At 41.9% G+C, this 26,880-nt stretch overlaps 1 protein-coding gene across 3 annotated transcripts in view; it reads left to right on the forward strand.

Annotated features, from left to right (window-relative positions):
- TENM2 (teneurin transmembrane protein 2) overlaps nucleotides 1-26,880 on the forward strand; it is a 2,186,131-nt gene that overhangs the window by 578,426 nt on the left and 1,580,825 nt on the right. Inside the window, exon 4 of one of the 3 annotated variants that reach the window (XM_088454943.1) lies at nucleotides 6,838-6,872. The exons of the other annotated variants lie outside the window; for them this stretch is intronic. Coding sequence (XP_088311069.1) covers nucleotides 6,838-6,872 — 35 coding nt within the window. The remainder of the gene's footprint in view (nucleotides 1-6,837; nucleotides 6,873-26,880) is intronic. 3 annotated transcript variants of the gene reach the window in all.

Below are 26,880 nucleotides of genomic sequence, written 5' to 3' on the forward strand. Positions count from 1 at the left end.
CAAATATTAGAATGTCCTATAAACCTATATACAGTACCCAAAATAGAAGCAAACAGAATATTTTCAAGCATTCACCTTTGCCTTTGTTGAAAAACTGAAGAAATCTGCCAAATCCTGTTTACAATGACCTGATACATTTCAATAATTTTGTCACATATCGGCGGATTATTCAATATTCTAAAAATATAAGATGGTATTAGCACTACCAGTGACAGGGGTACTGAGTCTATTGCACCTGCAAGGAGGTATGGTCTTTGTTGCACCCGCTACCTCAGGTTGCAGGCCATTGCATTGGGTCCTAGCATGATAGGCTGGTAACACAGAGAAGTGTCAGAAAGCAGAGTACTGGTGCACAAGGAGTCACGGTATTGTTACCACAAACAAGCCTAGGTTATAGATAGGGAGATTTCAAAAGCCACAGGGATATAGCAGGTAAAGATCACAGGGAAGCCAATATTATATACAAAGAGGTATCAAGGTGCTTACACACTTGGCAATATTTTACGTGATTTGCACGATTCCGACGCATTGTGATGACAAATCGTGTAAAAATGCCCAAATCGTGAGTGGCCCATGGCTTCATCACATGTAAAGCAAAAGGCTCGTCTGCGACAAAAACGTAATTTAGGCCATGCTTTGTCTCGTCCAGTGACGGCAAGTTGAGGGTTTTGTTGGTGAGTCTCTGGTAGAATGTCGTCTGTTTGAATGACCCACCATCCGAAGCACGGCCATTCTTGCCAACATCCACAAACAAAAATTCATAGTTGGCATTCACCACTGCCATGAGAGCGATGCTGAAGAAGCCTTTATAGTTGTAGTAATATGATCCGGTGTTGGCAGGTGAGTTGATGTGTATATGTTTTGCATCGATGTCTCCTCCGCAGTTAGGGAAATTCCAACATTGTTCAAACTCTTCAACAATGGTCTTCCACTCATCCATGGTTTTTTCCTATACAAACTCCCACCCAAGACCCTGATTTGTCCACAACTCCAGACATCAGTCTGATCGGGGACAGCAAGGTGGATACCTCATCCCCATGACCACCGACCATTGAACCCCCCCCCCAACTTCTTCCGCACCTCCCCAAAGGAAAACAAAATGGCAGGGGAGAAAGCAGCAGCAACAGCAACCCACCGAGCCGGAGGACATGTTCCTGCAGCAGGCGGAACAAATCCTCCAAAGAAAACCGGATCATATTGATGACTTTACGTCAAATATAAATAGCACAATGCGCAAAATGATAGGGCAAACACAAAAGGAGTTCCAGAGGCTTGTCTATGAGCTACTGATTAGGGCTCTAAATTCTAATCTGCATGTTTCCACATATGTAGGAGACCCTCTTATGTGCTCACCTGCCCCAACCGCCTCTGTGAGCCCCCTCCAGCCCAGTTGGAGGCTTCGCCCCCACCCAGTACCCCATCCACAAGCCAGGCAATTTACAGTGCTATGCTGGAGGCAGAGGATGATTTGCCACATTTTTTTAATATATAATGCCTTATTTTTATTATTGTTTCCTGTACTATCACCAAATTTTATCACTCCCAATAGCTAATGTATGGTATATGGTGGTGATGACGCTGATTGGACAAGGTCTCTACACACATGTCGCAAGTACAGATTGATGGTAGCCGGGGCCATAATCTGTACTTGTGCCATGTGTGTATTGGCCTGTTCAATCTGGCATCTGACCCACCGTATACCATACAGCAGCCTAGCTGTTGGGACTGATACAATTTGGTGATAATGCTGTTTTCTACATTTTATATGCATATTTTAAAATTTATATATTAAAAAAAAAAAACATTTTTTATTTATTACTGTGCAGTGTTATTGGCACAGTGTTGTTAATGCAGCCTTATTGGCTGAGAATATTGTTCTTTGAAGAGTGACAAAAAAAACAATAGCCTTGCAGGTCTCCGGGATGATGACGCCCAAGGACTGAGAGGAGATGAGGGTCCCACACTTCAGGTCTTCCAGTGACCTTCCTGTAGCCAGGTACCTCAGGGTAGCCACCAGCCTCTCTTCAGCAGGGATTGCCCTCCGCAGCCTTGTGTCCTGCCTCCGGATGTAGGGGGGTCACCATACTCAGCATCTCCTGGAAGGTGGCGTCATCCATGCACAGGTAGTTGCAGTAGTCGTCTGGGTTGTTCTCCTTGAGCTCCATCAGCAGGGACATGTGAGAGCGAGTATCCCTTTGCAGCAGCCACTCCTTGGTCCAGCATGCTCTTCTCCTTCGCTGGGCCCTCTCCTTCATCACCTTGACCCCAGCATAGGTGACCAACACTCTATACCGAGAGGGATCCATCAGCACAGAATTCAGGAACAGGATAGAATGCAGGTAGCACACACTTGCAGGTAGAACACACTTTGTAAAAGGCAAGCCAAATACAAAACAGAGCACAGTAGCAATGTAGAGGGTTCAGCAGTTATACTTCTAGCCTCACTAGTAGCAGAGCAGAATGTGCACAGAGTTAAAATGGTGCCTGCTTTTTATACCCCCTAGCTAGGCCTGCCCATTATTTAAATTTCCATCCAATCGTGAAGATCATTGTGTGTTGTTTGTTAAGCTCCCGATTTATCATGCACAATCTCATGATTTGGACATATGTCACGATGCACGATAGATCGTGAGATCGTGTATCAAATTGGTGGCTTTTTGCACCAAATCGTGTGCATGCCGGGGAGAGTTCAAGGGAAATCGTACATGATGTTGGATCGTGAGCACATAGCCAAGTGTGTAGGCACCTTCAGACGCTACAGCGGTCAAGCAGAGATTAGTCACTGATGAGCCAAGGGTGATACACGGATTGGCATTGGAAGCCGCAGGGATCAATCGTAGATTGTCATGTCAGGAGATACTTTTATACTCGGGGATGGCACTGAATGTGGTTCAGTAGAGGACATTGGCCCTCATTCAGAGCCGCTCGTTAGCGGCAGTACGCTCGTTCCGAGCGATGTTTGCACATCTGCGCATGCGTACGGTTTTTAGTACGCATGCGCGAACCAGTCAGTGCGGCCAAAAATCGTTTGTACGCTATATAGCGAGTGCCTGCTATTTTGAGTGACAGAATGAGGCGTATGTGGGTGGTAACAGGGGAAGGTGCTTGAAAATGGGGAGTGGAGATCCGAACGCAGGCGTGCTTAAAGGTCAAAACGGGCGTATTATGGGTGTGCATAATTAATACAGCAGCGTCATTGACCACGTCACTGGGTTATTTTATAGCCAGAACTGCTCGCAAATTTGTGGTAGCAAACACCAACCACAAGAATAGCGAGCAGTTCATACGCTGGTCGATGTACTCGATTAATCTAATAAATAGCGGACATGACGTATGGTGCGAGCGGCCAGGGGGCGTTTTTAACAAATAAACGAGCGTATGTTTTGCTCGCTCGTTCAGACTTAGAGGTGTGAACAGACTGCAATTTGCGAACGGATCATTTGAATAGCCACCCCTTGTTTTTGAACGAACGACCGCAAATAGCGAACGGCTCTGAATCAGGCCCATTGTGTGCAGGAAACTGAGTTGGTGTATGTAGCTCTTATGCATGAAGTATTATACAGATAGGAATACTGGAAGCAGGAAATGAATAGAGAATGAACAAGCTACTTGGATAAGAACAGGAGTCAGACAGGTCACTGGACTGGCTGGATAAGAAAATGAGTTAGGCTGGAACTATTGTCTCTGGACCGGACTGGGACTGGCTGGATTGGTACAGCAGTTGGGATGGAACTGAATATTGCCTCTGGACTGAACTAGGGACTGGCTGGATTGGACCAGGAGTGAAGGTTGGAACTAACTATTGCCTCTGGATAGGACTGGGACCAGATGGATTGGAAAATGAGTCAGATTGGAACTGACTATTGTCTCTGGACTGGACTGGGACCAGCTGGATTGGAACAGGAGTCAGGCTGGAACTGACTATTGCATCTGGCCTGGACTGGGACCGGCTGGATTGGAACAGGAGTCAGGCTGAAACTGTTGACTCCGGACCAGATTTGGACTGACAGGATTAGAACAGGATCCACTGAATATAGGATATTAGGAATAGCTGCAGTCTGAAGGATAGAAGCACAATAGTGCAGACTGTACAGGGACAGACTGTAATCAATATTACTCAGGTGCAGTGGAACAGAGCTTCTGGGAACAAAGTCTGACCACAGGAGTCTGAAGCCTAGGGATGCAGCTTAACTAGCAATGTTGCTCTGGCAACTTGCTGGAGTGAAATGAAGCCCTTTTATACCCCCTGCTGCACTGTGACTGGAGGAGGAACAACAGTCAGCTGACCACGGGCAACATGGCGGCGTCCATTAGCCGGAGGTGGCCGGAAAGACAATGGAGAACACTCTGGGGAAAGTGGGGTGCACTGGTCGCAGCAGCGAGGATGCAGCTGGTAAAAGCCTGATAGTCAGCCTCTGGGACCTGCCATAGATTAATCACCGGAAAACCATGGGTCATAAATGGAAACACGTTAATTGGAATATAGCAATAGCTGGATCAATACAGGGACAAGGAAGGCTGGCTGGACTAGCTGGGGAGGCTCAGAGCATAAAGGGGAGGACAGGGTAGGGAGGGCTAGCTGGAACAGGAGTGGGAGCACAGAGCATGGTCAGGCACTATGTAGTACCTGGATTGCACTTCTTCAGTTGGCAGCTGGGATCAGCACTGATGGTATATCAGGATTATATATGTATTGCTGCACCGACTGGCATTTTACCAGGCACCGGACCCGAGCCGCTCCTGATTGGCTGCCGGTCCGGGAGCTTTGATTGGGTGGCGCTGGGCCCAAGCCAATCTGTGCTCTCAGACCGGCAGCCAATCAGGAGCTTACACTCCTGATTGGCTGCTGGTAATGCGAGCTCCGGCTGGCTCGCGGCCGGCACTGTATTTGTAATTGTAAGTTAATGCAGCAGGCAGTCAGGCACTATCAGTATTCTATGGCTGCCGGTGCAGCACCGCAGCCAGCTGGGCCCCCCTCTGTCTCTACTCTCTCCGGGCCCGGGACTCGAGGCCCGGCAGTCCCCCCCCTGATGGCGGCCCTGAGGTAGCATGTAGTTTTTATTCTGATCTTCCCACAGCAAATTTGGTGTACTACCACAGGGGCTGTTACTAGGGGATGGGTACCGTATGCTGGTGCTTGGGATCCTGGCGGTCAGAATCCCAACAGGGTTAGAATACTGACACTTGTCCGTCAATATTCTAACCCTCCCCCTCTCCCTATCCCTAACCCTCCCTCCCCAGTCCCTGACCCTAACCTCACCCCCTGGTGCCTAAACCTATCCTTCCCCTCTCTGCACCCTAAACTTAACCTTTCCCCCTTAGTGCCTAACCCTCCTACTAGTGCCTACCCCTAACGCTAACTTTCACCCCTACCCCGCTACTTACCTTTGGGATTCCAGCGGATGGGATGCTGGCACCAGGATTCTGTTTAATAGAACTTGTAAAGAATGTTCATTAGCACATCTGAAAGCCTCCATGCAGCATAGTGTTCTGTGGGCCTAATTCAGAGCCGGATGCTATTTGCATCAGCTCGCTGGCTAAAAGGGGCCGGCTATTTAAATCATGTGCTCGCACTGTGTCGTGTAAAGCCGCCCACTAAGTAATAGCGAGCGGCCGCACTATGCGCTCGCACCTGTATAAAGACGCCCCTTTGCCACTTGCAACACACGTCTTCTCCGGCAGTTGTAGGATTAATCGGGAACATCGAGAGCCATCGGAGCTGTTCGCAGCGCTTGTGGTAGCCTTTTCCCACCACAACATTGCGAGCAGTTCGGGCTAAAATACAACCCAGTCATGTGTGTGTAATGATGCTACTTTGCTAATTATGCACACCCATTAAACGCCATTTTGACAGTCGGTCAGGCATTCGTTCGCACATCCACACCCCCGTTTACAAGCACCTTCCCCTGTCACCACCCACAAACGGCACTATCTGTCACTCAAAATAGCGGCCCGACTGCGGGCTACGGGCGAGCACTTTCCCATCGCACTGGCTGGTTCGCGCACGCGCATTGCGACTCATATGCATGTGCAGATTTTTAAAAATCGCTCAATACGAGCGAGCGCAGCATAGCGTCCGGGTCTCTATCAGGTCCTGTGTACCCAAATGAATGAACAAAGAACCATTCTATGTTTATTATGTTATTTCTTCAGAAAACTACAGGACACATTTACTATTTGGACTTTGATGATTAAAATCCATTTAATACAGCTTGAGAACCTAGGTTAAATCATTTAAAGTAACACCCATGCGTATGAGTTGAAGGAGGAATATGTAATAGAACAGGTTAAACAAACAATGAAATATATATATATCAATTTTTTAAGTAATGTTTTACATATTTTGGAAGTTTCGTGTTTTGACTGGGTTTCATTTTAACTAGAAATCCACCATATATACTATTTTTGAGTGTGATAAATGTTCAGTAAAACAGTAAAGGTTAGGTTTATGGATCGTACTAAAAAGGAATAAACATTTTATTATATTTCACAATGTTGTAATAACTGATTTGAATCAACATAACTGCCTAACACATAAGGCGTATGGTGTCACAGCCCTAAAGATTGCCTATGTGAGAATGATTGTGAGAATTATTTTGTTTCTGTTAATATAGGAGTAAAATCTGTGTTTATTCACTGGCAGCTATTTAGGGACCAGTTATTTGTGAGTTTGCTATAATAAACTACTTCCTGTGGTCATAAAGATAGCCTGAAATGTTATGTTTTGTTACATTATTGAGAGGATTGGCCCCTGTTTGCGATGTTTCAGTATAAATGAATAAATTTTTTAGCAATGCTTTAAATAAACTTTCTGGCAAAATGTTGTGCGCTTATTAGGACTATTGCATAAATTAAAGGATAGACCATCATATGTGGTGTTTGTTTATGCAGTTTAAAAAAGTATTAATTAATAATTATCATACAATCACACTCAATGTATAGTATAATGTAAAAAGTAATCTGGCTTACAGTGGTGCAAAGTGTCTAATTGATAACACAATTACAATTATAAATATCATGATCTCTCTCCTCCTCCCTGTGCCAAAATCTTCCATCACCTCGGATCTCCGCAGTGGTAGAGGTCAGCAGGGTGTGCTTTATCTATAATAACTAGTATTTTGGACCTGTCATTTGTGGAATCGCTAGCTAATGCAGGCTTTTTCTCTCTCTCTTCCCCAACTTCCCTCTCGCTTTCTCCCCCTCTGTCTCCCATTCTCTCTCTCTCACCCGTGTTCTTTCGTATACCAAATCCTCAGTGTACCATATGAAATATTGTAGGGTGCACTGTGTATTTATATTTATTATTTAGATTAGTCCAGTCACCTGGGAGAGCTGCCACAAATCCCTCCAGTGTAGTACCTGACAACAGGCTGGCTCATGATGCAAACTGGAGCTCAAGCCCAGAATATCTCCCATATTAGCATCCCATAGACACCGGAAGTGGGTTTAAGATTGCCCATGTACCTGAGAGGTAATGAGGGGTATATAGACCGTGTACATTTGCGGAGAACAGAGCCTGGTACCTGTGTGGAGAGCGGGGCCCTATATCTGTGTGAAGAACAAGGCTATACTTCCGAGGCTAAAGCCCTGGGATTGAGATGGTGTTACCAGCAGGGACCAGAGTCGGATATGGTGGGGTCCAGTTTGTGTGACAGGAATGTGAGCACCAGGCTGGGTAAGCGGCAGGAAGCTTTTGTTTCCTGACTCCTAAAGCCACAAGTAATTTGTCTGGAGGCTCACTACCAGGGAAAATCTGTGTGCTGGTGTCCAGAGCGCGTGCGCTAGACACATGCTCAACCAAATTATACCTACATCCCCATAGATTTTAAGCTTGCAAGCAGGGCCCTCTTACCTCTATGTCTGTCTTGTTTTATTACTGTTTGTTCCTAATTTTAAAAAATTCTATAGAAAATGCTGAAAATAATAATAATAATAATAGGAATCGGTATGATTTACGGCTGGACCCATGCTCGGCAGTTGGAATACCGATAGCGGCATCCCGGCAGAGGAGGAAATCCCGATCGTCAAAGGTAATCGTCAAAGGTTAGTATATACTAACCTATTTCTACCCCCTAACCCTAACCCACCCTTAGGGGTGCCTAACCCGAATCCCCCCTCTAAGTGCCTAAACCTAGCCCCCCGGGGGGTGCCTAACCCTAAGTCCCCCCCGGGGGTGCCTAACGCTAACTCTCCTTCCCCTAGCCTAAGCCTAACCTCCCGGGGGGGTGTCTAACCCTAAGTTCCCCTCGGGAACCCTAAACCTAACCCCCCCCCTGCGGCTATCCGCGCTCGGTGCCCAGCGTCCCTTCGATCGGGATGCCAGGCGTTGGGTTCCCAGCGTATGTCTAATGACAGGCATATCGACGCTTGTCTTTAGACCCTTGCCGGGATATGACAGTCGGGAAGCAGGCTGTCGGGATTAGGTCCGCCGGCTTCCCGACTGCATACCTAATAATAATAATAATAATAATAACTTATCATTATTATTGTTGTATGTGCTACGTTAGTACAAATTGACCTAAAAGCAATAAAAAAGATAGTGAAGAAAATGTAAAATGCAGAATAAGTATTTTCATGCACAAAAATATCTATTTGTCTGCAAAATGAATATATAGGGCCGTATTCAATTAGAAGCGATAATGTCGGCTGATTTTGTGCAATATTATCGCCGATACCAGCATGCGCACTCCTGTTTTTCGCCAAGAAACAGGCAAAAACGGGTAGGTGCAATAAATTATCACACAAAAACAGGCGAAAATGTCAGGACATTCGGGAAAATTAGTCTGTACCCCCAAAAAAGGCTAACGTCCATAAGAAATCAATTTATAAGTGTATTATTAGTTGTAATAAATTTATTTAGGGTACATAAACTGCATCGGTTGGCTGTAATTTGCGTATATGAAAAATATGTTGAAAAGTGATAGGAAGCTATTTTTTCCAGGAAATAACTGCTGCACGTAAATTTTGGGGCAAGTAAAAATGGGTACAAGTATATTTTGGGGTCGTAAGAGCGCACTTGTAAAAATACCTGCTGCAGCCATGTGCACTGTTTAAAACACCTGTCGCATCCATACAGCCCCCGAAATACCAGACCTAATACATTAGACACATTTTTAACTATTTTTTTTTTCACCCAGAATTTGAAAGGTAATTTTTGCCCAAATTACGCAAATTACAACCTACTTTTGGTGTAATTTATAATTACGGAGGGGGGGGGAGGGGTGTATAAAAAGGGTTCTGAAAGAAATCTCCACATTTTTAGGCAAAAATAGGGATTTAGTATTTTGCTTCACCTGGTCTGAGATGATGAAAACTTTTCACCTATTTCACACTATCCAATTATCGTGGGTGCGATAATATCATAGAATAAATAAATTATTATTATTAACTATTTTCCCTGCATTACTCAGATTGTCACCAAATATCTTATGATTCCCTGCTGTCCCTGTATTTACATTTCTTTAATTTTTCAGTTTTGTATTTTATAGTAGGTAATCTCTGAGCATTATATTATTAGATTTTATACTATAGACATAAAAGAAAAAAGGATACAATACAGTATCCTATTATTGAGTTAATGTTCAGTATGCCCACCAACTTAATTGACTTGCAGCCAACCATGAGTATTCTTTATTCTTTGAATGATGAGACCACTGCTGACTCGCCCCCCCTAGAGGACCAGACTCAAGGCTGATTAGGTTGAGCTTTTACAGAAGGAGTTAGAAGTCTTTCTTCTTTTATCATTATATATTTAAATATATATCCTTACGCATTCTGATAGGCAAGATAGCTCAAACAGCAAACAGCCTGAGCTTTGCCTCTCTCAACTACCTCTCCTGTCTGGTGGGCATCCCTCTGTACAAGAGTCACTGTATCTCTAACCGCACTGTAGTAAATGTCCCCATAGTGCTACAGATGTGTCCTGTTACATCTTTGCTCCATATGCCATGTAGCATGCCATGCTAGTCTCACCCTGCCATGCCACTGCTTGGCGATCTAAGTCGCATCATGCTGCAGTAAGGCGCAACGTAATGTCTAGAAAAGCTGGAGCGTGTAATACAACCTTCTGTCCACCAGATGTCGCCTTTCCTAAACTGCACAGCGCATGCGTCAAATAGCCAACAAAGCTTTTGTAGCACCATCTGCTGATGAAACCTGTCATTCACTACACACTACTACAGTACTGTAGTACTGAACTGCTTTTTGTCATGAATAAATAAAGAATTAAATAATTTGGCGTGTGAGTTACATATCAGCGTTGGCCAGAAGACCCATGCCCAGTATGTATTTCATAGATGTAAACAGGTGTTTCTTCTAACTTAGTCGCTAACAAAGGTATTGTATTATTATTATTATTATATTTTTTTTATTTATTTTTTGCTGTTTGTAACCTACTTAGCTACTATTAGAAAAACATTTGGTCCCTCTTAGAAGATTTTGTATTGGATTGCACTGCAGGAAAAGGATACTATTAGTGTTCCACTTGTATGTGTAGTTTGTTAAACATATACAGAAGAAATATCCCTTTTGTGAATGTAAACTCTGATTATAAGTGTGATTTATTCTATTGACATTCACCACTGCTGGAGCACAGCCATGCTTTATTGGCGTGTCATGGTTGGGAAGATTTTATGAGGAGTCCTCAGTGAGTTGTTGCAATAAGGGACCTGCTGGAAGGAGATAAAGGTTTCTTTTTGTACAGCTAGGTCATTGAGCCTGAGCGTGTAAAAGTGATATGAGGAAAAGAAACAGCTTGTACAGAAGAGATATCTTGTGTGTATGCATTACATAAGTTGGTGGGGCTCGTGGAGCAAACCCCTTTACAAAAAGTCCAGTTAGACCTATAAAACTGTAGCCTTTTCTAGTTGTATACTGCTACTGTATTTAGATTATATGGTGCACATATTTAGCAAATCTGCACTAAATCCATATTAGGCAATCACCAATTAGCTATTAACTATCTGGTGGAATTGAGACAATAAAAGCAGTTGTCTGATTGGTTGTTACAGCTTTAGTGCAGATATGTGTAATATCAGGAAATAACCATTAATATGCCTCAAATATTATGTTCCTTGCAATTTCTATACTTCTTTCTTAACTGAACAGAGCTCTGTTTTGTTGATATTTGCATGTATTATTTTCCCTACTGGAACTTGCTAAGATAATAAAAAGGAAGTGGCTTAGTTAAGTGCAGGGGCGTAACTAGGTATTTGAAGGCCCCATAGAAAAAAATTTGTAAGGGCCTCTATGTACCACCCATTGGTGAAAAATGTATGTAACACATGTAACTTTGACAAGGAAGATGGGCCCCATAGCAGTTGGAGCCCTTGCACTTATGGTGGCTACGCCCATGCTTAAGTGTACTAACTGTAAAACAGTGAGGGAATCACTGTTTCAACTAATTGCGTGACTCCAACAAAGTACGCAGTCGGACGATTGTTGTGTACTGCTCATGCGTATGGGTTCATGCAGAGCACGGTAAGCCATTGCAGAGTGATTGACAGGTAGTCAGCATTTGGGGGTGGTGGAGGAATGTAGGCGTGCCTGTCCGTTTGAACACCGCTGCATGGGCGTGCATGAATTAGTCACTGCAACAGCATATGCAGCATGAGTACTCACTGCATGCGACGAGGTTAGCAATTTCTGACTATGGTCAGACCTGTTGTAATTGTGTGTGAGGGGCTGATGTCAGTCAATGTTCCCGATGTATGCGCAGGACTGCAAGGTATTACTGATGTGAGATAGCGGTAGTTGGGGTCTCTATGCTGGCTGTGAGACGGCATTACTATAGCATTCATTAGCATATTTTTGCAGCGGGTTTGTGTTCGTAATCGCAGCTGCGATCACAATAGCATTCCGTAGTGACTCAGGCCCTTAGTTTGTACCAACATAATAGGGTTTATAAATATACGCAGTGGCATCCCAACCTCTTTTGACACCCGGTGCGGGTAGGGGCGATTAGGCTTGTGCTACAAAAGGGGTGTGGCCTTGTGGGTAGAAGGCATGGCCTCAAGGGTAGGGGGCATAGCCTCACGACCCAAATCCCCCATTTTAGTCACTCAGGAGGTCCGGGAGATGCAGACGGCCCCGGCGAACAGTCTGTTTGCAGTGCCGGCTCCCTTACTGTGTCAGGAGCTGAGTGCCGCATGTAATACTACAGTGTAGCACTGGTTCCTGTCATTGAGGAGTTGGCACTTTGGTGTCATACCTCGGAGACTGACACCTGGGTGCAGCCCGCACCCCCCTTGTGACACCACTAAATATACTAAGCAATTATCTGCTACCTGGAATTTTAAGCCTGAAATTTAAAAGGGCAATTTTTTAATAGCAAACCAAGGGGTGTTTTACTATTAAAAGCATTGCCCTTTTAAATTTTGAGCTTAAACACACCAAGAAGTGGCAGCTTTTACAAGTAGCCGCTTAGTAAATAAATCAAATAAATAACCCAGGTGCTGAAGAGTTAAAACATTTTCAAATTCGATGCAGGTGTGTTAGGTAGTCACTCTCACTAACCAGGAATCCAAAACAGAGACTATAACAACCGCAGATTCTAGAAGTTGCTAATAAAATCTCTCAAAGCATTAACAATTAAATAGAATATTTAGTAGAAATATTTAATAGAAATAAAAATAAATATAAAACCAATGTAGCAAATACATTAATCAATATCTCATATCAGCTGTATGATTTGAAACAGTATTATACTGAAACAGTCCCAATAAATGATATTGTGAATCTACAGTAAAATGTCCCGGGATAAAGTCACTGAAATAATAAAGTGAGTAATAGATCCTGTGAGGAAGCATCTTGAGTGTTTTTTATATAACAATGAGTAGCAATGTGTACATTGCCTGATGATTTTGACAAAAAAGACCCGTAGTGAGGGGTTATTGTATAGCAGTGTAGGTGTTACCTGCCGGTCAGGCACTTCTGACCTATCCTACGCTGTAAAAGGGTCCAGTTGTGGTGGTTAGATGAGCCGCGTCCACAGATGGCTAACTTCTTATGCTCAACCCATCTGTCGGGGAGCTTATTGCATACTGATATAAGGGCTACAACACTGCTTAAGAATGCCGTGGTATGAAGGGCTGGGGAGTTAGTGTCCAGTCTCCCTTATAAGAATTAGACAGCTTCCAGTAATAAATCCAGGGACCAAATAGAGACGACTTTCACCTACGCGTTTCAATGTCCTTCAGACATCTTTTTCAAGGTAGATAGTATTCCCTAGATCTTATGGGTTTAAGTAGAATCTGTAATTAGTATCATCTAACACAGCTGGTAACAATTAGCAACAGGTTTGCGTAGCATACAAATGTATCACTAAGAGAATATATGTAGGAGACAGGTACCGCGATTTGCATAAAAGCCTTTATACAGCCATCGTGGTTAGAAATGTCATACAAAGTATGTATAGCTCATATTAGTTTCCTAAATATAATTCCACTGGTAATAGTAAGGTAAATTTTGACTGGAATAAACCATATATTTCCTAGCATCAAATGAACATAAAAAATCAAATTCTTCACAGAAAAGGCAATATCTACAACATATGCCAGGGAGAGCATATAGAGAGGTGTGCATGTATTTTCACCCCCAGATATACCACACATGAGAGAGACAATCACTGGACACTAATAATGGAAAAAATAGGTAATAAAATTCATAATAACACCAAGAGATATGTATACATAACCATGATCAGTAAACACGTTTAAATGGTATTCAATTCAATTTGCTCATTTAAACCATCAGGGAATAAGCTGTTCATACTAAAGATTCAAAAGACTAGTTGTTTACACAAGGTCCTGAATCTGTCACCTCTTCTAGACGTTGGGGATATTGATTCTAACCCGATAACCTGTGAAGAGCTAATGTCACCTTCATGCTTCTCTATAAAATGTCTGGGTACACTATGCAGGAGATTTTTCTTCAGAATATTTCTCCTATGTTTGAGAAATCGTTCCCGGAGACGCCTACATATCTTACATCTTTGCATAAAGTAGCAAGTGCACCACATATTTAGTATTACAATTAATAAATTGTTTAATTGTATAATTTATGTCTATCCCTTCAATGTTTAGTTTTAGTTTTATTAACTGTATGTTGGCAGGTTATACATTTATTTAGGCCACATTTATAAAAACCGGAAGGTTTTGTTGGAAGCCAGTCAGATCCAGATGTCAAAGTATTCTTTGGAAGTCTTTTTAAAGAGCTTGGCAGTAATATATTATAAGAGATTTATTTTTCCTGTAATTAACAATGGGTTTTGTCGGTAGTATTTGCTTCAACACAGAATCATATTTTAACATGGGGTAGTTTTACTCTATAATCCATTTGATCATTCTCGACGAGTTGTTATAAATTGAAATAAAAGCAAAGTTTTTTTTCGTATTGTGTTCCAGGGGTTCTCTTACTTTAGGTTTTAATAATTCTTCTTTGGTCAAATGTGCAACTTCATTATATGCTTTTTCTAGCAAGTCCAATGGGTTCTCTCTGTGAATCTCTCATATAGAGTTTTAGCTTGTTCAGAAAAGTTGTCAAAATTAGAACAATTGTGTCTTATACACATTAGTTGATCCTTGGGTATATTTGTTTTCCAGGGGTGGTGATGACAAATTTTGAAATGTAAATAGTTATTAGAATTCACTTCTTTACAGTCCTAATTTGATTATGAATTATTTCTAAGGTCCAGAAAGTCAACCAGATTCCTACTCTCTCTCTGCTTAGTAAATAAATCCCAAGATTGGAACCTGGCTTGGCAATTGAAATATGCCATACAGTACATGAAGAGCAGGGGCATATCTTCCTATTGGCCTGGATGGCCCTTGCCATGGACACCGGCCAAGGGGGGCGCTGTTTCAGCCTGACACGATCTCCTGTCGCCTCGGCTCTTAGCCCACTGTCAGCTGCAGCAAGGATCCCTGGTCTTCTTCTGTCTCCTCTGCTCTTGCCAGTGTTATCCATTGACTGCTAGTATGTATTAGCCTTCCTATATGTCCCTTTATGTCAGAAACATTTAAAATTAGGGAGAGTCATTTTTTTTCATTTTTATTCCTAATATATCTCTTCCCCCACAATACCTAACACATATCAATCACCACTCACTAATTCCAATATGTCAACTGTGCAGGAAAAGAGCGCAAGCACCACATCAATCACAAAGCTCTATTCACAAGGTAATTTGCATATATGCAAATTATCTTGCCCACAATGCATCTTGTTTGTTATTGATGCCCTCTTTTCCTGTATTGTTGACATATAGAAATTAATAAACAGTGCTTGTCATGTAGTAAGTGTTATAACTGAAAATAAATATATAAAATGATATATATATATATATGTCTCCCTATTTCTACAGGCATGTAAATTGAACTACCCCCAATGTAAGTTTAATAGATTTGTATTTTCTTCAGTTTGGGGGAACTGGCTATGATCTTTATAGGTTGTGGCTAACACCATGTTGGGAATAAGACATGATCCATATGGACTGTTTTCATTCTTATGTGGGATAATATAAAAGATTCATGTGAGTTATTTCCCAGTAAATTAATGGAGGAGTGAAAGTATCAGTTGTTAAAAAGCATAATGCTGTATAGATAGCCCAATTTGAATATATGTAAATTGTGTTACCCATAATGCATTTTGTTTGTTTTTGATTCACTGTTTTTAAGCTTTTCCTGTGTTTTTTTCAATAAAAAAATTTATATATAGTGGTTTGCAATAGAGTAAGTTCTATAAAAGATATATATATATTAAAAAGAGAAATACAAATTATACTCTCCCTATTTCTTCACGTATGTGAATTAAACTACCCCCAGTGTGTGTGTTTTTTTTTTTAGTAGATCCAGTCATTGGAGGGGGGGCGCCAGTCCCTTAGTTTGCCAGGGGCGCATGGACCCCTAGATACACTCCTGATAAACATTTTAATTGGAATGTATGGTATCAATATAGTATGTCCTGATTTTGTTGTGTAGAACATAACATATTTATTAAATTAATAATATAGCATATTTATGATATTATTATTATTATTATCCTTTATTTATATGGCGCCACAAGGGTTCCGCAGCACCTGACAAAGTACAGAAACAAATGAGCACACAAGACAACAGCTATTAACAGTACAGACAATGCAGTGCAAGTACATGATTTATATACATTGCTGCATAACACCTAAATAAGCAGCAGGGTGTCAGTAATCAGTTTTAGGTGCCATTGTGAATGAAAGTAAAAGTAAGGCAAGAAGAAGCACGTGAGGAAAGAGGGCCCTGCTCGCGAGAGCTTACATTCTGAGGGGAGGGTCAGACAAACAGGGGTGACACAGATGGGCTAGATAGTGAGGAAGGAGCATAGAGTAGTGGGTTAGGATGAGCGCTGGAAAGCATTGAGGAAGAAGTGGGTCTTGATGGCCCATTTGAAGATTAAGAGCCAGGAAGCCAAGTGATGGAGGAATTTTGCAGGAGCAGTGGTGTCAGAGGGGTAAATCCAGGGTTTGGTGATGGCTAGGAGAATCCAGGCATTGCAGATGAAGTGCTCATGAACGGAGACCAGTTTATTATAGACAAAACTGGCTTTCCAGAGGGAACAGGAGAGAGGGACAGAGTTAAGAGGTGAGAGGAGAATGAGATTATTAGGGTTGATGCAGTGTGGAGGTGATACTGATCTAGAGAAGGGGAATAAGGAGTGTGGGGTTATGTGGCTGGCTTCTGAATGAGGAAGGGTGACAGCAGGTGGTGGGTCAGGTGGAGGTTTAGTGTGGTGTGGGGGGGGAGAGGATAGGTAACTTGGAGAAAAGAGAGGGTGCAGGGTTTAGTGGTGGTGCAGCAGGACCATGGTGGAAGAGAAGTGAATAATACTGGAGTTGTGGGAGATGCAGTTGAGAGACTTATATGTGATGAAGAGAGACAGAGGAGGGGGAGAACGTAGAGGGGACTATGGATGGAGAAAAGAGGTGAAAACTGGTGGTAGAGGAGAAAATAATGTAGCGGCTGAGTGAGGGTGGAGTAGAATAAAAGAGACATCGTGTAGATGAGGCGGTTGGGGGTGAAAAAGTCAGTAGTAGTAATGAGTTTGAGATGAGGGAGCAGTACAGGTCAAAGGTCAAAATCAGATAAAAGAAAGAACAGTGCTGGAAGATGTAAAGGCACAACTACAATAGTAAATTATAACCAAAAAAGGAGTGTAGAGCTGTTAAAGTAGCAAGACTTGAGAATTAGTCTAAAGTATGAATATATATATATATATATATATATATATTAAAAAAAAAAAAAAAAAAAGGTATAGGTGTGAAACAATGGTAGATACTACAGTAAAGATAAATTGACAGTGGTATTGGAATGATTTAAACAATGTAGAGAAGAAACGCAAACATACAAGTATTAAATGTTCAGTAAGCAGGTAGTTGCTTGCAATGCTGAAGCAGGGTGTTGTCAGAAGGTGGGTCCAGGTTATAATGGAAGCTGGTTGCTGAGTAGCAGGGTTTCCAGAAGCTCAGAAGATCCTTTGCTTTTTTCCAAGTTATAGAGAGTTCTTTTAAAATATTGTCCTCCTGTCTTCCTCCTGTTTAACTCCTGACTAACTCTTGAAGTTATGCTGTACATGTAGTCCCACTTAGAAAAAACCCACTTTGAAATAAAACCTGGCAGCCTTGTACAAGCCTAAAGCCTTGTGACCTACTGATTATATAGTTAAGCATAACATGTGTAGTCACTGATGACACCCACCCTCATTACCCTCACCCACACCAGATACAAGTCATAAAATTCTAATACAAACAAGCAAGGCCAAAACAGTATCCCATGAAGCTAGGAGATAAGATCTGACTATATAATTAAATTTAAAGTTACTCTGGTGTTTACAGATATTAAATAAAGACAGTATACCTAGCAAATCAGAGAATTCCAAACAGCATTGGTTTTTCTATAATAGGTGCCTGGTGCAAATATATGATTACCCAGCAAATCAGAGAATTCCAAACAGCATTGGTTTTTCTATAATAGGTGCCTGGTGCAAATATATGATTACCTAGCAAATCAGAGAATTCCAAACAGCATTGGTTTTTCTATAATAGGTGCCTGGTGCAAATATATGATTACCCAGCAAATCAGAGAATTCCAAACAGCATTGGTTTTTCTATAATAGGTGCCTGGTGCAAATATATGATTACCCAGCAAATCAGAGAATTCCAAACAGCATTGGTTTTTCTATAATAGATGCCTGGTGCAAATATATGATTACCCAGCAAATCAGAGAATTCCAAACAGCATTGGTTTTTCTATAATAGGTGCCTGGTGCAAATATATGATTACCTGCAATGAAAGAATGGAAAAATCTGTCAAATCATCATCCCTCACTCATCATCCCTCACTGATCGCAGAGGATATAGCTAGTAAGAACTCCTGACTAACTCTTGAAGTTATGCTGTACATGTAGTCCCACTTAGAAAAAACCCACTTTGAAATAAAACCTGGCAAGCCTAAAGCCTTGACCATTATTATAAAGATTATTATCATCATCAACATCATATTTTATTTTTAAGTTGCCATAAAGTTTTCATGGTGCCATATAAGAAAAATATTGGTTTTGTGATGTTACCTGGGCTGATGCAAAGTTGAATGCTTGTTCTATTGCTGTCATACACAAACAGAGCACATCTCCAATTGCAACTGAAGGAACATATCTGGGCTGTAGACAGCTATAGCAGCAGTATCCCTCAAAATGCCAGAATCTTGAAAAATGCAACAAGTTTTTTTGACTAGAAAAGTTTGTCTGCACAGTTAGCATTTACTGGGGTCACCCCTTAACTATGGGAGCACCTTAGTTTTACTCTGGAGCAGCATCTCTGCAATGAAGGGTATAGTAGGTATTACCGCCGACCACATGGTTCAAATCCCGACAGCGGAAGCCCGGCAGAGGTGAAGATCCCGACTGCTAATTAGGTGAGTATCGCTAACCTAATTCCCTACCCTAACCCTAACCCTCCTTTAGGGGTGCCTAAACCTAACCTCCACCCAAGTGCCTAACCCCCCTCTAAGTGCCTAAACCTAACCCCCCCTTCCCTGCAGCCTAAACCCAAGTCTCCCAGGGAATGCCTAACCCTAACCTCCCCCGGGGGTGCCTAACCCTAACCCCCCTTCCCCTAGCCTAAACCTAACCTTCCCGTGGGGGTTCCTACCCCTAAGTCCCCCAGGAGCCCTAAACCTAACCCCCTCCCCCCGCAGCTGTCCGCACCCAGCGCTCGGATTACCTTCATTTGGTATGCTGGGCGTCGGTCTCCCGGCGTAGGTCTAATGACAGGCATCGGGATTTCGACGCCTGTCATTAGTACTTTGTCAGGATTAGACAGCCGGGAAGCCGGCGTTCGGCATTTAGACCGTCGGCTTCTTGACTACATCCCACAATGAATATATCTTTTAATATAAGTAATTTTATTTCAGTAGTCATTATTATTCCTTTAAAGCAAATAGCATAACTCAATTCTCCTTCATCTTGACAAGTAAGCTATTTGAAACAAGACACACAATGTTGTGCTCTATTGCAACTTATCATTAATACAGGGCTATGCCTTATGCAGAAAAAATAACTGCAATTAACGCACGGAAACCATGCACCATTTATACTTTGCATCTCTGCTTTTCTATAGCGGATATAATGTCAATCTTTATTCCTTTCAGTATTTTGTTGTCCTAAAATGTAGAATTGCCAGTGCCCCAGAAGGGTTTCAGGCAGACAAAGCAGCATTGCATTGCATACCAAGTCAGCTGCATGGCGCAGCAGCTGTACATAGCTTGACAAATAAAAAAATGTTTGTAGCCATGTTATGCAAATAAAGGTAGATTTTCTGTGGTAACGCTTGTGCTTTAATACTCTAATAGAGGACATACTGCAAGTTGATTATTGTAATCCTACTGAGTTATCTCATCAGCGAGTGGATTAAGGGAGTTCTTTCTGCTTGAGGGGTCTGAATAAACATTTTAATTTACTCCTGCTGTGTCATTGACAAATAGAGCCTTTATCAGTGGATGTTTAGAGGCAGAAAGTAAACAAAACTATGGCAGTCTCCAGTCATATCATTCAAATCAACATTTAGCCAAACTTTTTCCTTTTTTATTGTATTTAGTTATTATTGATGTTGTTATATATTTTCATGTTTGATTGTGTTCAAGTAGTAATTATATAGCTTTCATTTGCATATAGTCACATCTTCTTTCTTACAACATATAGGGCTCGGTTTAGTGAACATAAAAACCTTTAAAAAACATTTTTCTCTTCTCCCTATTTACAGAAGAGAAAACTGCATTGAAGTCAATGATTTCTCATAGTGATACAGCCCCCATAGGTTTCATTGGACAGTGATCAGTTATGTAATTTATTGGAAAGACAAACTTTATGTCAAACTTTTCACCAAAAGTGGTGTTATGGCAGGAGAAAGCAGAAAAACACACAATTAATTGTGCGGGCAGAAAAAAAATATTAATACAAATAAAATATTAAATAAAGAACTTTTAAGTGACATTATATATATATATATATATATATATATATATATGCAATAAAACATATGTTAAGGATATGCGCTTAGTGATTTCAGAGCTGTTACAGCAAATATAAAATCCACACTGTGCTGCAGAAAACTTCTGGCACATGGCTTCCAAAGTTTTTCAAGCTGCTGCTTTTCCTCTGCACTTTAAATCCTGTAACCTCTCCAGGAAAATAGGAATCTGGTTTAAAATAAGCAGATACTAGCTGATGTACCCGGGTAGACATTAGATATTTCCATTTCCTTTATCCCAAGTTAGCTTTATATGTTTAGTTAATTGTGTGCCTATGGTTTAAAGGAGTGTGCTAGTATCAAGATGCAGTAAATTAAGATTTTTAATTTTTTTTTGCAAACAATTTTTATTGGGATTAAGAGCAAGAAACAGAAACATATTTTAACAAAAGTGTGTTATCAACTTCAATACAATAAGTAAACTTTACATTAAAGTAAAGCACACATAATAGAAAGACAATGGTTGAAAATATTCCAATAGAGCAAGAGTACATAAACATCCTTAAAAAACAATGTGGTCTTACTGTTATGGGAAATGATGGAGAACTCACAGTTAGTTCACACATCTCCCTAGCCATTAGCTGAGTGTCATACATGAGATAAGGAGAGGGACCGGAACAGACAGGCTCAGTCTTCTGTGATGGGGACAGTGGTGTGAGGCACCATCTCACCTTTAACATTCAAAACCTCAATTGACATGTTTGAGAAGAAGAAAAATCCAAATACAAAGCAAGTGAAATATTTGAATGGAAAAAGTCCTTAGTGTCGACTCCAGACGTGGGGCTGCACCGCAATCCAATATTCAAATAGGGGAGCCACAGCAACTGCCACCCAAAATGCTGCCAAACATGACTGGCAGTTGGTGTGGCTCCCCTATTACTATTTTGGACTGCGCTGCAGCTCCACCTGTGAAACTGCCACTTGACCCAGACAATGAGCTTACAGTCCCACAGCACTTGGGACATGTTGCTCGGTCGAGATGAAACATGTTGCTCGGTCGAGAGGAAACATTTTACCACTTTTCACCCAATTAAGGGGTCAAATTTAAAAAAATCCCTGCTTAGTGGGTACTTACGTCATGGAAGGAATATACTCACCAAATCCCATGTGTCTAGGTCAAGTGGTTTGGGCTGGGCGTTAAGACAGTCAATCAATCAGGATTCAAATAGAGGATCCACAACAACTTCCACCCCGAATGCTGCCAAACATCACTGGCAGTTGGTATGGCTCCCCTATTTGAATACTGGACTGTAGCCTCACCTTTGTATCCGCCACTGGACCCAGAAAATGAGCTTACAGTCCCACAGCACTTGGAACATGTTGCTTTGTCACTCAATCACCAAGGTCGAGAGAAAACAGTTTACCACTTTCACCCCCTTAAGGGTTCAAATTTTGGAAAATCCCTGCTTAGTGGGAGCTTACATCATGGAAGGAATATACTCCCTGAATTTCATGTTTCTAGGTAAAGGGATTTGGGCAGAGCGTTGATGAGTCAGCCAGGACATTGAACAGGGGATGACAGATTTTAGTCGAATGTAGAAAAATCCCTGTTTAGTGGGTGCCTATGTTATGTTGTTATGCAAGGCATATACTCCCCGAATTTCATGTTTCCAGGTCCAGTAATTGGGACTGGGCGTTGATGAGTCAGTGAGTTAGTCAGTCAGGAAATTTGTTTTTAAATATAAATATATATCATGTGTGTGTAGTTATAAATATATATATATATATATATATATATGTGTGTGTAGATAGCTATCTATCTATCTATCTGTCTATCAGTCTATCGATCTATCTATCTATCTATCACCTAGTAAAGCTAAATGTTAACATGCATCTTCAGTTATATTTCTAAGAAGTGCACTGGCAGGGCTTATTTCTTTGGCCCTTTTATATATACTTCTACACTTTCTCACTATATTATATCCTAGGATGCAGCAGCAGGACCCATTACTTACATTAATGCAGGGGGTCCTGCCGAGCACTCTCATCCCTCTCTGGCTGGGACTGACGCCACATGACCCATCAGACCCTGAGGGCACATGAGCAATGTAGAAGCAAGGTTTATCTCCGGGCACATCACCTTTACGTCAAGATCTGTCCCAGAAAGACTTTTCATATAAATCATACTGTAATAGGTTTGAAATATGCCACGATAACATGCAGTATATTTTACACTACTAAAGCCCATAGTAGCAGAATTTATTAAGTTGGAACTAAAAATAATTGTTTTGAATTCAGCAGAATCTATAAAATGAAAAGGCAAAAAATGCAGCTAAAGATTAGCTAAATTGCAGCAAAATGTATCACAAAAAGGATGCAATTTCGGACTGCCTGCCTTGTATTTGTAATGTTACAGGTTCCTAAATTTATAGGGGTTTATTCAAATAACTCTGGACTCGATGATTTTTGTTTGCAGCCCCAAATCACCGATATCGGGCCTTTGCCAGCAATTGGCCCCTAATTGAATTTAGCCCAAAGACTATGAAGAGCGATGAAACAGAAATGGTCAATTTATTCTGCTATGTGGTGTGATTCCAAAATGTGCAAAATTTCACGGATAAAGGCAAAATATTTCATGGAACAATTTTGAAAGTTCTGACCATCTCTAAATGCAGTAATATCATTATTTACAATTTTAACTGACATAGTAGCCCCCAAGGGGTTGGGTACAGGATGCCAGCACTAGTGATCCCAGCAGTCAGAATACCGACACCGGCATCCCAACAGGGTTAGGATACAGACACCTGTCGGTGAGTATCCTAACCCTACACCTAAACCTTACTCTCACTCCTCGGAGCCTAAACTTAACACTCCCCCCAGCAGCCTAAACCTAACCGTGCCCACCCCCTAGTGTCTAACCCTCCCCCTAGTGCCTAACCCCAACCCCTAACGTCTCTCTAACCCCACTAGTTACCGTTGGCATGCCGGCGGTGGGACCTTTTTAAAGTGTTTTAAATTTTACAGTCCTAGCCAGAACTAATTATAACCTTTTGTTGGATATACTGCACATCCAGAACACACAGAAGAAGGCATTTTAGAAACGGTTCATAGATAGCTGTGTAAGAAACTTGCTCGCAGCACCGCGCTTATAGAAATAAAATGATTCTATTTGGTAAAGGACCTGTCAGCAAATAATCATATGCTTGCTTTTTTGATAAAATGCAAATCAGGTGTGATGTGTACAGATATACCCATTCTAGTGCTTAATGTAGGGTGTGGTATGATATGTTGACATTGATAATGTTGAAGTGAGAATGTCGACATGCAGCTTGTCGACATACTTAGCATGTAGAAATTTACTATGTTGACGTTCATCATGTAGACACTGATGAAATGTCAACATGATAGAATATCAACATATTGTCCCTGACTGCCCAGCGGTGACTTACCTGCTCCTGAGGGCTGCAGCTGTGTCTTCTGGGTCCTGACGGTCATGTGATTGTCAATTTCGGTGGAGTCATATGATGGAGTGGCGTTCTGGTGAGCACACTGATCCTATCCCTGACCCTAACTTTCCCTCCCCTTAGTCTAGTGACTAACACTAACCTTATGAATCATCGATGGTCGATGGCCATTCCTAGGAAGGGGGGGAGCTACAGAGCTCTGGCCTCTCCTATAATAAACACATACTGATCGCAACTGCAGACTGGAGGTAGCCTGCATAACGCCATGTAAAGATGACATTATTATCACACAGGCTCCCTCAATCATTTTTTAACAATTTGAGCTTAGTAAATTTCATCAGATCACATTTCCCATTACAATTATGGGAATGCAATCTGCTTACTAAAAAAATTAGAAATTAAGGGCTTGGAGGAGATATTTGCGATTTCTCTTCCAATTGCCCTTTAGTACATTTGTGTGTTTCTTAAATATTGTGAAAAGGGTCTGAAAACACCAGTTTTCACAATATTTTAGTAAAAATAATGTTGATAAATAGGGCCCATAATGGTTGGCATTGCTGCCTCACAGCACTGGATCATGGGCTTTAATCAGTCCTGAGCCCTATGTGTGTGGCTCTCCCCATGGTTTCCTCTTACTTGTGTAGTTTTCCTTTGGGCACTCCAGTTTTCTCCTAAGGATATTGGTAGGTTAATTGGCTTAGAAAATGAACACATGCACACATGCAGTATATGTTTGCATGCATGTGCAAGTCCATGTAGTAGGAAATAAAGATTAAAGAATGGAGGATTCCTGCACCTAATCCACATAAATGTTTGTTATGGAAAATTGGAGGCCAATTATGTAGTCTAATATAATTGGATTACTGTATCTGATATAAAATAAATAAATTGTGACTGTGCTTACCTAGAGTAGGGATAAAGCTAAATAATCGAGGAGAGAACAAAGTACTCTGTAAACAAAGACATTTAGCATATTAACATACTGATATTTTAAAACTTGTATTGTATATCTACATATATATATCTATATATACATGGTTTTCTAAAATTGGACTCACTATGTATAATAATACATAATAGACAATAGTGATTGGCTGGGGCAATTTAAGAGAGGAGAAGGCCAGTATGCACACCCCATTGCAGACCCTGTCCACTCTATGGTGCAGTAGGCTCTGACATTGTATATAAAGCAGCTTCTGAATCAAGGAGTGGATACAATTGACACGTTCACTAAAAAAAATATTGAGTATTTATTACTCTAAAATATAGTTGATTTAAATGTAATGTAATCACAACATAAATCAATATAAAACAAATAAACTCCAACACTGTATATGATCACAACATTTACACTGTAAACCTCTATATATAATATGATAACTGCAGGGGTTAAAGTTGGTAGGAATGGAGTGGAACTGAGTTCCATCACCTCTAATGGTAATGGTAGGCGGAACTACAGTAGTTCCTCCTCCACCACGTCCCTGCACAGAAGTCCCACATACAGAGAGCCACTCTGTCTGGCCACAGCCACCTCACCCTCCTCGGTTTCCAGCTCCATGTTCCTCCACTGCCTGCGGCTCGTCCCTCCTGTCACTCACTTTGTGGGCCTGCGTCCCAGTGGCTCCTTTTACAGCATGGTGTGTGTGATGTCATGTCTTCACCACCACAGCATTGTGCCTGCCCTGGTCCCTGCAAAGAGGAGCAGGGACCAGGGCAGGCACAAAGGAGAGCTGCTTCTAGAGGGACATGAGAGGGGGAGGGATAAGCTGCTGATGGGAGAGTAGCAACAGGGGCAGGGAGCTGCTGCTAGAGGGACATGGTGGGGATAAGCTGCTGGCGGGAGAGGAGACACAGGGTCTGGTAGCTGCAGCTAGAGAGACCTGGGTGGGGTGAGTATAAGCTGCTGGTGGGAGAAGAGACACAGGAGCAGGGAGCAGCAGGGGCAGGGAGCTGATAGTGAGGGACATAGGGGCAGGGAGCTGCTGGAAGGACACAAGGAGTAAGCTGAAGAAACACAGGGGCATGGTGTTGGAGTGAAAGCACAAGAATGGCACTGGTGAGATGCAGGGGGGCTAATGCTTGTGAAACAGTGAAGAGAGTGTGGGGGGATGGCATTGGAGAGTTGCAGGGGGGGGGTGAAGCTGGTGAGACACAGGGGGGATGAAGCTGGTTAGACACAAGGGGGTGAAGCTGGTGAGATGCGGGGGGTGGTACTGATAAGTAGCAAGTAGAGATGCAGAGGCATGATGTTGGAGAGATGTAGGAGGATGTCTCTCCAGGATGTTTGTTCAGGGATGTTCGCATTTTGCTTTACCCCAAAACGTACATTACTATGTATTATCTTGTATGGAGATGAAATATTGTTCCTTCCCAAACCGGTAGCTACCATACCACTTGTTCTTTTATATGCATACTAAATACTGGCTCAAGACACTGTCTGCCTCGGGAGGCTCAATTTCTTCAGAGGTCCCTCATTGCAGAGAAAGCAAAGGCGATACATATGTAGTTGTAAAAAAACATGGGGCACCTAAGTGACATAACTTGTTTGTGGGGACTTCATAAAAAAACTCAGAGGCACGGCAGAAAAATAATTAAGAGTTACACTGATGATATAGAAGTTTTATTTTTATTTTTAAGTGACCTAACATTGTATACTCAGCTGATGGCAGGAGTGCTAAAAAAAGCATCTACTATGTATTTCACACTGTCAAAGCCCCCAAAGATTCTGGCCCCTGGCCATTCACTTGATGAGTCGAGACACCCACCTCTCTAGCCTCTCTGTCAGTGGAGCTAGAGTGAATGGCAGCTCCGCCCCTTACACTGCTGATCTGACCTGATTATACTTCTCCTCTGAGTCAGATCAGCAGTGTAGGAGGCGGTGCTGTCAAGGTGACCACACACATACCATTGTCCTCACGATACGAT

The sequence above is a fragment of the Taudactylus pleione genome, unplaced genomic scaffold (genome assembly GCF_031769625.1).
Source record: "Taudactylus pleione unplaced genomic scaffold, aTauple2 ptg000637l, whole genome shotgun sequence".
In the NCBI taxonomy this organism is placed as follows: Eukaryota; Metazoa; Chordata; class Amphibia; order Anura; family Myobatrachidae; genus Taudactylus; species Taudactylus pleione.